Genomic DNA, 14054 nt, shown 5'->3' with positions numbered 1-14054 from the left:
TTATTGGCACTGTTACTCACAGCATTTACTTGTTGTTCAGTGGTTTTACTCTGATTTAATTGTTAAATGTTGATAGATTTTATTTAAAAACAATGCTACAGTGGTGGGTTTTTACAGCATCAGATTGATTATTAATAAAAACTGTAAAAATAGTGTTTTTTTTGTGTCGTTGTGTGGTAATATAAGAGTGGGATGGGGGGCACCATTTTACTTTTCAGCAGCACCCAAATTGGTAGCAGCAGCCCTGACTGTCCTTATTGTGAAACTTGAAGGGGGCTTTGTTATGTTTTGGAGTTGCCTTGTCATAAAATCCACTCGTTTCTTATTAAAGAGCAGTGAACCTACAGTGAAACTGTTGTTGGTCATACAGTGACGTGACGAAGAGGTCCTGACCCCTTAATCGACTGGTTGCCGTGTGTGGCACTGGGCTTTCGAAAAGCAGCCTTCGAAATTGCTGGCCAAGCTTTTTAAGATGTGGGTTCAAGCGTAGTAGCACACCTTGGGCTTGTTCAGCTCGGGGGAACCGAAAAGGTTGTTAAAATGTCACCAGCATACACCAAACCCAACCACAAATATAGTGCTGCGTTAGACAAGAAAGAGAGTTATTTGTAAATGTCTCACATGCCCTGAGGCAATGGTGTGTGTATGTGTGTCTCTAACAAACTGTGCATTTGTGATTTGATGAACGTAATTCTGAGAAATCACACTTGTTAGCCGCAGGCTACAGGTTGCTAAATGCTCATTTATTAGTCAAGACTAACCCAATAGTTTTCACTTAGGGGGATAGATACCACAGGCGGTAGAACGATTATTTATGAAGTTATTTACATACATACATACATTTACATACACTGCGAGCATTTCACTCGCAAATGAGGGCAACTTTTAAGTGTGTGCTGGTAATGCTCCTTCTGCACTATATGTTTAAAACATACGTTCGAAAGTTGCCGTGTCCTCCGCTGGCTCTCCCGTCGCCACCGCGTGCCGACTCAATCGGATAGTATTTGAGTGAAACATGAGCCGCTGCAATGTGATTGGCTGGCTACTTTCTGATCGGCGCAGCATACGCGTACACGCGCACCGCGCAGACTACAATTTACATACAAACATATATGGCGCTTTTCCACTGGACCAGTTCCACACCGAAGCAAAATTTTTTTGTCACCGGATGTTAGCGTCTCCATGGGACTTTTTCGGGCCGAGCAGTTCCGTTGTAACCTCAGTTTAGAACCCTTTCGGCAGTGGTTCTGCAGCGGTCGTCGGGGGAGTAGAAGGGTCGTGTCGTCACCTGTCATCTGATTGGCCAACAGCAACGCAGCAAGCAATGCCGTGGCACACGCCCATTTCCTTGTTTTACATGAGAGAAGCAAAGGCGCCCGCCGGTCTTCGTCAAAGTCATAAAAATACAGTATATACAATAAATATAATAATGTTTTACAACAATACTGAACTATATTTATAATTAAAAGGTACTTCTGGATGGATTTGCAATGTTTGTTTGTTTTTAAAAAAGTGCACAACGCTCGCTGGTCGTGTGTTCCCATTCACTTGCATGAGTGCCGGCGGCAGAGCTCTCCATTCACAAAAAGCTTCGCGAGCCGGTCGTGAATCGCAATATTAAACAAAATAATGTTCACATGAGTTAAGTTATACGAAATTATTTAACTTGTTTTGATAGCCACTGCTGTTGCAGGCAAATCCCGTGTTCCAATAACATATTTTGCAAATATATCGAGTTGCGTATGCCTAAGGTCATGCTGTACCTCCACAAAAAATGGTGCAACCAAATCCTGTGCTGTGCAATCAACTAAAAATGTTACTCGCACCAATGCCACGAGTGGAAAAGTTAGTGTAGAGCCCTGTGTGAAAGTGTTGGAACTATCGCACGTCTACTGTACATTAACACTGTATAAAGATAAGTGTGTATAATGGGTTTTTACTTGTAACTGCAGCATTTGAAGGACAACATGTAAATATGCAACTCAAAGGATTTTTATGAACCTGTTTATGTCCTTAGACTTGTTACCGTTATGCGCTTTTGTTTTTACCGTTATGCAAGATTTTCTGTGGGCCACCACCATTTGCTCTGTCAATTCTGATTGCCTTTATTATGAATGAAAAAAAATAAAATACATTTTTACAGACAGACAAGAGACAAAAATTACCCTAAGAACATTTTTGTGAAACAAGTTGCGAGTCAACGCTTAACATATTGTTGTTGTTTTTTTATTTAAAAAATCAATGGAAATGTGTAGAGGCAAAATATTAGAAATCCTGTCAACTGTCAGTATTTCTTGACTCAATAACAGAGTAATTAAAAAAATAAAGAAAGAAATGACATGAATTTAAGTAATAAATCACATGAATCAAGAGTAAATGATTGCAAAAGCAATGGTTAAATCAACTGTCGTTGTACCAATACAATTTAGCTACCAAAGGTGGTTTAACATTCATCAGGTGTTAAATAACTACAAACAAAACCCCAGTCCAGATATCCTACTGATACAAAGTGCAATTATTTACACTTAAACCTTTCCAATAAGGGCAACAGTCCAATTACTTAGAACTCAATGAGCATTAATGTTGTCACTGAGCCCAGAGAATAGACATTAATATGCTCCACATTGCCCAAGCCATCACTGTCATTATTCCCTCTTTGCCTCTCTCCTTTATATTCCCCCAGTTCCATCTATTCATTTTGTGCTGCTATTAATAGCCTACCACCCGCCTATCAATACCATACTCCAGCAAGACAGGAGGTGGGTGTGCACCAGTCAGTGATTTGAGAATAAATCATCTGAAATAAAAAAGGCTTGGCCTTATGTAAGAAAGAAAACTGCAAGAAAACTGTCTCTTGAAACAAAACCATAAAAATGGTACTGCCTATGGAAAGATTGGGGTTGTTTTGATTGGGGAAAGTAATACGACTAAGATAAAAGGTACAGACTGAGAAATATTAGGTAACAGGAAAGACAGACATATCGAGGCACTTTAACAGATAGCCTTGAAAAGAGAAACAGATTGAAGAAGATAACGACTGAAATTTACACAGTTGATGACCGCCAACTAAAAATGTGACTCCAAAAAGACAAAAGTCTGCCAGATTGTACGTTGTTTACACGGGTTCCATCCCTCTAATCCTTTCCTCAGTGACAACATCATTTATGGGTCCATATTTATTTGCTCCCTCCATCTTTCTAACCAGACTATCCTGACTTCATCCTTTGTGCCTTTTGATTGTGGTCAGTAGATTTACCCATCCGCCTGCAAGGGAGAGAACGAGTATTGTATTTCCCATAAAAGCCAAGATCTTTGTCTTCTTTGTGTGTTCATATCACCTCCTCACCCAGCTGCTGATGTGTCTTGCAGCAAGATTTCTCATTCTGCCCACTGATTAGCAAAATCTCTCACTGAAAAACTAAAGATGGGGCTGAGCCACACACAGACTTCTTTCAGAGATTTGAAATGGGTTATAATACAACCATAATAACAGTAGTACAGTATGAAAGAAACATGCCATTTAAGGATATCATCAAGATATCCAATGTATTTACTTACCCTATAGTATAGGGTAAGTAAATACATTGGAACTTCAATTCAACGGACGCAGAAACAACTGGCCTCAGAAATGATTGTACAGTCCACTTAAAACGCCCTTTTGCGCAGTACCTTTCAAATACTGAATTAGCCCCAATATGCCACAATATCAGTAAACGTTGCAGTGGAACCATCAACACACATGAATCACGTGTTTCCAGCTGGCGCTGTGCTATAAACACTCTCCACAGTAGACTAGAGAAGGTTAGTGACTAGAGAAGGGAGTGACTTTCCCATCAAAACAATGGATGTTTCGCAGTATCAAGTTCACAGAGTACGGCCTTGTGAGCATGCATCTAAGAACGTACTCAAGAATGTTCTTCCTACAAAAACTGTAAACTGGAACGGGTATTGTAGCATCTTCGGATAATTTCCGATTCTTCACAAGTATCCAACCAATTCGTCTTCGGTTTAAAGCAGGGGTGTCCAAACTTTTTCATTTGAGGGCCACATACAGAAAATCAAAAGGACGCAAGGGCCACATAATGTTATGAAGAGAAATTGTGTTTAGTCCTAAAAATTGTAAAAATAATTTATTTGTGCTTTTGTATATTAAGAAAAATGCTACAGTATATAAACCAATTTATTTGTAATATGGCAGTAGGGTTATTATAGCTTTGGAATTTTTCATTTTAGTTTTTATTTTGTTTTGAGTTTTGTTTTTTTAAAATTTAGTTAGTTTTAATTATTTTTCAGGGTGGTTCTGTTAGTTTTTTTTTTATTAGTTTTGGTTCTTTAATAAATGCTTAGTTTTAGTTGAGTAAGTTTCAGTATTAGTTTTAGTTTTTTGTTTTTAATGTGTATTACTCGTGCGCAACATTTTAAAAAACACCATGGGCACGACATCATTACTCCGGTTTATATTAAAATAAATCTAATAAAAGTCACATTTAAAATCATCCGCAAAGGCTCATGCATTAAATTAATTACCAAAGACTAAAACGAAGGACATTTTCGCTATAATTATAGTTTTATTTGAGTTAGTTTTGTAAACATAAAATGTAGTTTCAGTTAGTTTTCTTTTTTTTAAAAAGCATCTTCGTTTTTGTTTTATTTCGTCAACGAAACTGTTTTTTGAATTTAATTTTTTTCGTTAGTTTTAGTTAACTAAAATAACCTTTAATAGCACCTGTGTTTTTCGACACCTTCCCTTCTTACTTTGACCATCTCCAAACAGTTTTTGTTTTTATTTTATTTGAACTGAGTCAAATGCCAATTTTAGCATAAGTCGCGGGCCACTAAAAAATGGACGGCGGGCCGCAAATGCCCCCCGGGCCGTAGTTTGGACACCTCTGGTTTAAAGGGACACAAGTCTTACCAAAAACTAACCAGCTATTCCGTATTGGATGATTTTAGGCCACGAAAAAAGTACTTCTTTTTTTTTTTTTCTTTTTTTTTTTTTTAAAGAGCTCAGAATTGTTCATTCGGTAGTCTTACCGATTCAACGTCTTATCATCATTGCTCTTTTTTTGTGTGTGTGTGTGTGTGTGCGCGCGTTTGCGTGCGTTTGCGTGCGCGTGTGTGCGCGTGCGTGCAAATACGTATAAATTTATACTCATTAATTCACCTAAAGCCTTATAAATATCCCATTACCCTTCGCCTTAACCAGGTACTTCAGAATCTTGCCAGAGTCGTGAGGTTCAAATGGTCAGGAGACCAGAGAAAAGGTCAGAAAAAATAAAGAGAAAAGAAAGATAAATCAAAGTGAAATCCAGCACCGACCAAACACTTCCTGCCTTCCCCATGGTTACAAAATCAAAGTCTTACGCCAACCTCGGAAGCCTCTAAATTCCAACAAATTAGCGAGATCTCAAGAGACCAGGGGAAAAACTAAAGAGGAAGGAGGGAAGGATCGATGAGGCAGAGTGAGATCCATAGAAGCCAGTACATCCAATCCATCAAAGTGAAATCCAGCACCAACCAAACCCCTCCTGCGTGGTTACAAAACCAGAGTCTTATGCCAACCCCAGAAACCTCAAACTTCCAATAAATTGAGATCGCAAGTGACCAGAGGAAAAACTAAAGAGAGGAAGGAGGGAAGGATAGATAAAGCAAAGTGAGATCCACAGACACCAGCACCCACTGATTCAAGGGGCTGTGGGAGGGAGAGGCAAATTCTGTTTGAGTTTCAGTAGATGCTGGTGCGATGGATCTGGCATGCATAAGGACCACCACCAAAGAAAGAAGCCGTCAACCGCGGTCCAGCAAAGCGAGCACCCAAATCCAAAAACTGACAATAAATTCAAAGGTAAATAGTGACTTTCAGCCATAGCAAACTTACAGGCCTGACTGTTATTGAATAAAAATGAATCTGACCCGACATCCATTCTCTGGGTTGGAGCCTATCCGAGCCAACTTTGGCCAAGAAGCAAAGTACGCCCTAGACTGGTTGACAGCCAACTGCAGAAAAATAAATCTAGTATACAGTATAGGAAACCTAAAATGCATACTCTGGACTTGCATGCATTTGACAAAACTAACGGATGTATTTCTGGGCTCATTTTGTTTGCCAATACACCGGCGAGGTAAAGTGACCTTTGTAACAAGAAATAGCCCTGACTGGTCTGTCATTCATTTACCTTGGTGATGAGGATGCGATAGTGTTCAAGCAGGTCATGGTTGTCGTGGCAACCGGCCAGCAGCTGCCATACTTCAGCTCTCAGTGGCTCTGGAATGCCACTACGGACCAATGGGTGCAAACCCTTTGGACGACTGGACAGGTTCCCATGCCTAAAATATATGCGCACACACACACGCGCACACACACACACACATTATTACTTTAAAAAGCACTGTGGAACAGCATATTTTATTTTTAACCAACTGCAACTGTAGTGCTATATATGGTGATGTATAACAATCCATCTTTAGTATACATTAGTAAAATGTATATATAAGAGGTATTGTATTCATAGGGCTGGAATTTACAGTAAAACTAAATGCGTTTTAGTCTGTATATAGTCGGAAGACATCCTATTAATATTTTTACAATGAAGGTAGAATCGCAAAGGCCAGCTTCAGTTGTGTCATGAAGATAAACATCCACATTCAGCCCTTGAACAAAAATGACACACAATAATTTATGATTCTTACAATGTACTTTCTAAGTTTCTAACCCAAGATTAAAAACAACAACAACAACAACAACAAAAATCTACTGTAATGATGCAACAGCAAGTAAATGTTAAATGCTGTTAACCCTGTAGCGGTGATGTTCAAAAATAAGATTGCATTTAATTTAATTTAATACAAATTAGGGGAATTTAATTAATACCATCCAAAGCATCTGCCAGATGAAAATGTGTGCAAGACCTAAAACATGCACATTTTTTAAAAGCAAAATTAAACATTTTGTGGGCTTACCATCTATTGAGGATTGCTCCCCACAAGTCCAGAATTTTCTCAGGACAATCTTTGGAAACATCTCCCGTTCCGCTGGAGATTTCACTGTCACTATCTACATAAAACACAAATGGACCACAGGACATTTATTAGACATTTGTCTCCAATATGACCTTGACATCTGTAACGTTTGGCCAAATCAGAACATAAAACTCAATCCAAGATCTCGTGCTAAGCATTTAAATTGTGCCCAACCACACAATCTAATAGGGGTTGGAGAGTTTACTGGGCCTACACATTCCATTATTGTAATGTTCTTCCATCTGGCAGTTTGCAAGGCAAACGAGAGGCAATCAGCACAGCAAAACACTTGTGCATAGATGTAGCAGCATTAACTGCCTGTCTAGCCCTCTGCTCTGCTGGTGAGGAGACCGATTCCCACACATAAGCCACCCACTAGAACACAAACACAGTCTAGTCTAGTGTATATGCAGCAATTACACTTGCACATGCAGCCCTGAATATCGTTGTAATACCACATTGGTTTCATGTGTTCAATTCTTAATTCACACTTGCATTCAGTTACACACAATACAGTAAAAGGGCAGAATTGCAGTATATTTAACAGAGAAATACAGTATCATGGAAAAATGACTTTTAATTAATATGCTTGTGCATCAATAGTCTGAAGTGATAGTCCTCGGAATTAAACGACGAAATATTTTGTTAGTTTCCTATTTCCTAAACTTTTACTGAATTGTAAAATAAACGTGCAGATAACTTACATAAAACTGCACTCACACCTTGTTTCTCCACCATGACTTGGCTGAATGAAGGTCCAACATTTTAAAGGGAGGGGCGGATTTCAGACAACAGACTATATGGAAGTGGTATCATGTCATTGTCAAATGTTAAGCAGAGCTGCCGCGTTAGCACATATTAGAGTGAATTGATTTATACAAAGCAATTAGCTACAAGCTTGTTAATGAGGAATAGTACCAAAATAAATATGTACCAACTACCAAAAAGTTACAAACATTATCAATGCATTGATTAGCTTTTTGAGATAGGCTTTACCATCCCTTACTGTCCAGTTAGCAGTTTAGATAATAATGATGATGATGAATAGAAGCATGACAGCAAACATCTTGTTGCATATGCTCATGAATATTAACAGCTAAATTTGGTTGTATTTCCGAGTACTGTACTTTAATGAGTGCCTGGTTAAGCGGAATGTGAAATGTTGGAACAGACAAACAGATTGGTTGCTAGCTGATTCATGGTACAGATACAAATATTAAGCTGTCTGAATATACAGCACCATGAATTCAGTACCATGTTGAGGATCTTTGGAATGTGTTGGAGAAGACATGGACAAAACTAGTAATAAATGTTGTAGCTATGCATGATGTTAATGGGAAAAAAAAGAAAGTTCATCAAAATAATAGACTAAGTGTGTGAAAATTTGGCCGGAGGGTTGTCTATGACAAATTAAATTCCTCTGAATTTGTGACACAACATATACATGCGTGGACAAAATTGTTGGTATCACTCTGTTAATGAAAAGAAGGAAAAAAACAGTGGTCACATAAATAACTTGAATCTGACAAAAGTGTAGATATACGACATTTAGCCTGTGAAAATCAGATATTGCCTTCGAATTGTGGTTATACAGATTTAAAAAAAAAAAAAAAGCGCATGAAACAAACTTGGACAAAAATGATGATACTCAGAAAAAAATAAAAATAATAATGATAACAACAACAAGAGTCATCAAAATTGTAATTAGTCTTAAAGTGTGACAACTTGTCATCGTGCTGTTTGGTGACAATGCGTCAACACTAAACATGGACCAGAGGGAGCAAAAAAAAGATTTGTTTTAGGAGATTAGATAGAAAATGATAGACAAGCACATTACAGGTAAAAGCTATAAGACCATCTCCAAGCAGCTTGATGTTCCTGTGATGACAGTTGTGCATATTCAGAAATTTAAGATCTGTGGGACTGTAGCCAACCTCCCTGGATGTGGTCCCAGGAGGAAGCAATGTCTGCTCTTCATTGGTTATGTTCGTGGTTTATTTTTTTTTTTATTTTTTTTTTTGTCAGATTCAAGTTATTTCTGTGACCACTGTTGTTTGTTTGTTTGTTTTCTTGAACAGAGGCGTATGAAAAATTTTGTCCATGCATGTATGCATTCCTGGCAGCCATTATATCTATAGCTTCTTCTATACATCCCAACAGCAACAGCATGCAGGAGTTTTACAGGGCTTTGTATGTACGCAAGGATCCCTTTCAAAATGTTCAAAGCCAACACAAAGGTGGTGCTTCTCTTCCTAGACTTCTGAGTTCACGTGGGTAGTAGCACGCACGTGTCTGCTGCCACTGTAAACATACAAGGTTAAGATGATGTGCATACCGACGCTTACCTTTTAAACTAAAGAGAAACATTCACTACATGGTTACTTTCATAAACAAGGTCTAGAAATGAAAAGGTAGGATGAAAATATGCGTATACAAATACACACACTGAAAGAAATGCAAAAGGTTTTATTTTGAATACAAAACATACAAAATCACTTTGGAAATTGTCAACAGCGGCAAGCTAAATAAATTTTCATGCATGCAAGGCCATGTTAAATGTGTTTAAAAAGTTGCTAGCGATATATTGAAATAACTGCGTTGGTAATTTGGAATGTTGACCACGGCGATAACTCAAAAGATTTGACATGTCGTGTCCTCTTTTCGTCTTTTTCTTCTTCTATGGTTTCCTTCATCTTCTTTCTTTGTTTGCTTTTGTGGCGCACACTAAATGGGAGAAGCCAAAAAAAAATAACTACTACTCTCAGAGATGCTAAATACGGGGAAATTTAAAATGGTCAATGATATTATCTGTGAACATCCCTAACAGCTTATATTTCAGTGACTTGTGTGCATGACAGCCTAGGGAATCCCTGCTTATACTGTTACAGGTGTAATTCAATGAATTCCACCTCTTTTTTATTTTTTTTTTTTTTTTTTTTTTTTTTTTTTTTTTTAAGTGTCAAAACAAACGGCATTGATTTTTATTTAGATCAAAGCCAACCTCATTGTGTTGTCTCACACGAATACAGGATGGTTCCTTCTCAGCAGAGCAGAGGATGCATAATGGAAACAGTAACATTCCATGTATTTATGCGTTTCGGAAAGGGTGACCAAATCACACTCGACAATAATGACAGTGCTGTGGAGGGAGTCGCAATGAGAAAAAATATGTCACCTTCGAGCACATTGAAGCCTCAGAGAAGGAAAAAAATAAACGTGTGCGCTTCTATTGAGGCTACTCCACTGTGCGGGTATTCATTTTTGCACACAATAAGGCTGACCTCCAACTACATGTCCCTGAGTGTCTCTATTTTCTCGTCTCGAGGGGAGGAGAGAGGCTCCAGAAAAAAAAACAAAAAAAAAAACAACCTCTGAATGGTTCCCACAGTGACAGTTGAAAGCCAAAGAGTGGCTTTGGGTGGGTCAATAATTGCACATGGAGACAATTTTTGCTGCCTTCTGTTAAAACATGGTGACAATTTTGAGATGATGGGTAATGAGAAGAAGTTGTACTCACAACAAAATTCAAAATGCTCCTGTAGAAACAAGTAGTCTATCAAATGACTGTTCCAATGCTATTAATTTAGAGCTGTGACATTTTGTAGTGGTCCAAGAAATGTGTTAAGCACATATGGGAATCAATTGATACCATCAATAAAGATTGCTGAGCCACACCGCTTCTTAAATAACTTTTCATTAAATGTTTGACACTCAAGAATTTAAATCCAAAAGAAGTTTGGCTCAATGTGGGTCTCTACCTAACTTTGATTGTGAATTTCAAAGCATTAATAATAATGGATGATAGCAGAACAACCTGTAAAGGAACCAAGCAGTCCAAACAAAGAGTAAGTAGGAGTAAGTGGTTACGCTTACCATCATCTGCCTCCTCCTCTTCAGTGGGCGAGGCCAGTTGTCCTTTCCCTTCATTGCTTCTCTCTGCCTCCCGCTGAAGACTCACCACCTCATACACAGCATCACTCTGACCTGCCCTCTCTGGTGCATGCTGTATGGACACATGTCATTATCTTGAATTAAAAAAATATTTTTTATTTATTTATTTATTTTTTTAATGTACCGTTTTAAACTATTGCATATAAATTATGCTTTTTATACATATAAATATCAGAAACGAACATTTTGTAACGTGGTTTAATATGACAACAAGAACTCTATAGTATTTTACTGTATAAAAAACAGTAAAACAGAAAATTTTTAACAATTTTCAGCTCATTCTTAATAATTTTATTTAACATACATTGTGCTGCTCCTTCTGGTGTTCCCACCTTCGCCACCAGGGGGCAGTATAATACAGACAAACGATTGCTTTAGCACAAAAACAGCAATAGGTGAATTTTTCAGTGAACAACAGCATATAGAAGAAGAAACATTTTGTAGTTAATTAAATTAATTACAATTTTTAGAAGAAAAATTGTGTACCATAGTGCGGTTATGCTGTGTTTCGGGCTTTGCAGCGTGTCGTATCGGGGTCACCACAGCCAAGTCACACACATGATTTGTTTATAGATCCTCCAAACTTTAAAATTGCTTATTGATTTTTGGGCATGGGCAAATGATTTTGTGTCATTTGGTAATGAGAGCATGTTTTCTTTTTCTTTTCTTTTTTTTGTAGAACACCAGCAGGCTATTTTGAGGGGATGTATACCATTTTTAGCTCAAGCAGTTCAACACTTACTGTAACAGTCAAGAAAGTTGCCGCCTTTGACTGAAGGTGCAAATTAGTGTTGAAATATTTAATACAAAATCTGGTCAAAGAGTCAAAACTTATTGTGAATAAAATGTTCCGCATACTGTATAGTAGTACAGTGTATGAAACAATAAATCCTCTAAATATCACAGCCGAAGAAATGCACAAACCCTTGGGTGTCATAAGCAGGTGATGTTTATTTCTAGTCTATTCACTAACTGTAGTGCTTTAGCTTCTCGCCTGCAGCTGGGAACGTGGATCAATAGGCTTTGATGCAGTATTGATCCAAAGCCCCCATAACATCTAATGCCTTTTTCAAACCACTGATGAGAATAAAAATAAAAATAATCTAACACACGGCTAGATTGTGGATAAATGAAATGAGACATAGAAATGTGTTTGCTTTAATATAATTTAAATAAGTTTAAAGAGGTCAAAAGCGTGCTCTCAAGAAAAGGCGAGAAGAAAACTTATTCAGAATTTATACCAGATTAAAATAAAAAATAAAAAATCCAATCAAATAATCATTATCAGTCTATCAATTTTCTACCACTTATCCTTCATGGTATCACGGGTGAACTGGAGCCTATCCCAGCTCTTGACATGCATGTTTTGGAATATAGAGGAAGCCGTACTACGCTGAAAATACGCACACACGAGCACATGGACATGTAAACTCCAATCAGTTATTAATTCATCAATAATTAATCAATGGTGTCAATCCCATATCCAAAATAACCAGCTAAAAAAAAAAAAAGTCCTTAAAATTGAAAGCTTATGAGATGACTTAAAAAAGGTTTGAAAACGCAAAGTCAGATTTAGAAAATATTACCAAGTTGTGGCATGATTGAGTGTTAACGTGAACAAGAATATATGGAATGGACATTAGTTGCATGTATTTTTCAACCATTTTTCTTTAGAAGTGCAGAAATTTTCCATGTTGTTCTGAAATAGCATGTAGGCTGGAATCAGTACTCGAGCACCAAAAATGACTGCACTACACTACCCCAAACGTAACATTACCCCATCATATTTTATGAATCATGTAAGTACATTTTAAAGTTATTATGGTACTTTTTTTTTTCAGGGGCAATATGAAAGCAAAATTACACATTTGACATGTACAGTATATGCGTAAATCCTGATAGACATCTTCCTAAAAAGAAAAACACACATTATCTTTTAATTAGCTCTTAACCAATGCACCAGTCATCCATTTACGAAGGAGATAACTCCGTAGGCAATCAGGCGTACAAGTCAGACTGCCGCCGTTAATTACCAACACACCAATAATGAGAAAGAGCCTCTTATTAGCCTGCTACAATGGAAAGCTTCCCCACACTCCACTGCCTTGCCAGCTTGCTAATGGCTTAATATAGTAGATCTGTACTTTTTTTTTTTTCCTTCTCCATACCAAGGCAGAAGGAGCTGGTCATCTCTGAGCACCTTTTAATCAAAGAAGTTGTGAGGAAACCCACATGACAAGAACACATTCTTGTGAGGAAGGAGAAAATTAATTTTACATCTTGAGCAAAACTCAAAGCAGCATGTTGCCGTCACTTAAATTTGATGACCATGTTGAAATATAGCACAGCCCCTTTAGATTTGCAGAGTTTAATACATTTGACACCAATTTAATTACCTTTAAAAAAAAAAAAAAAAAAAAAAAAGTCTATTAGCAGTTAAAGCATTATGAGGGAGTTTCCTCCTGCACAGATCGCCCGACAGATGTTCGACTGGATTCTGGCTGGGCCATTCCAAAACCTTAATCTTCCTCTTGGTGTAGTCATTCTTTTGTTTAATTGGATGTGTTCTTTGAGGCGGTTCCTCTTCACCGTCAGCATTCTAGCAGAAGCCTCAAGGTTTTGTGCGAAGACTGACTGATATTTGGAACTGTTCATAATTATGATGATGATACATAATATCGAGTCCAGGCTTCGACCTTCCTGGGTGGAGTTTGCATGTTCTCCCCGTGTCTGGGTGGGTCTCCTCCCACATTCCAAAGACATGCATGGCAGGTTAATTGGGCGCTCTGATTTGTCCCTGGTGGGCTTGTGAGTGTGAGTGGTTGTTTATCTCTGAGTGCCCTGCAATTGGCTGGCAACCAGTTCAGGGTGTACCCCGCCTACTGCCTGAAGCCATCTGGGATAGGCTCCAGCACCTATGCGACCCTTGTGATGAGTAAGCGGTTAAGAAAATGGATGGATGGATGATACATAATGGCAACTCCAGCTAAAGAAAAACAGCCCCAAAGCATGCCACCACACTTCCCATTAAATGGCAACTCATTACCAAAAACTTTTTTTTTTTGCTGATTAATTGTACAAGC

The 14054-nt window shown here is 38.0% G+C and overlaps 1 protein-coding gene across 1 annotated transcript in view; it reads right to left on the bottom strand.

Moving 5' to 3' along the window:
- Positions 1-14054, bottom strand: part of rabgap1l (RAB GTPase activating protein 1-like) — a 97923-nt gene that overhangs the window by 67260 nt on the left and 16609 nt on the right. The window contains exons 11-13 of the mRNA XM_077533864.1: positions 10894-11023; positions 6961-7054; positions 6177-6327 (exon numbers count right to left, since the gene is read on the bottom strand). Coding sequence (XP_077389990.1) covers positions 6177-6327; positions 6961-7054; positions 10894-11023 — 375 coding nt within the window. The remainder of the gene's footprint in view (positions 1-6176; positions 6328-6960; positions 7055-10893; positions 11024-14054) is intronic.

This window comes from Festucalex cinctus, chromosome 10 (assembly GCF_051991245.1).
Source record: "Festucalex cinctus isolate MCC-2025b chromosome 10, RoL_Fcin_1.0, whole genome shotgun sequence".
Taxonomy (NCBI): Eukaryota; Metazoa; Chordata; class Actinopteri; order Syngnathiformes; family Syngnathidae; genus Festucalex; species Festucalex cinctus.
Note: the sequence above shows the minus strand (reverse complement) of the source record. Positions and strands in the feature narration are given on the sequence as shown.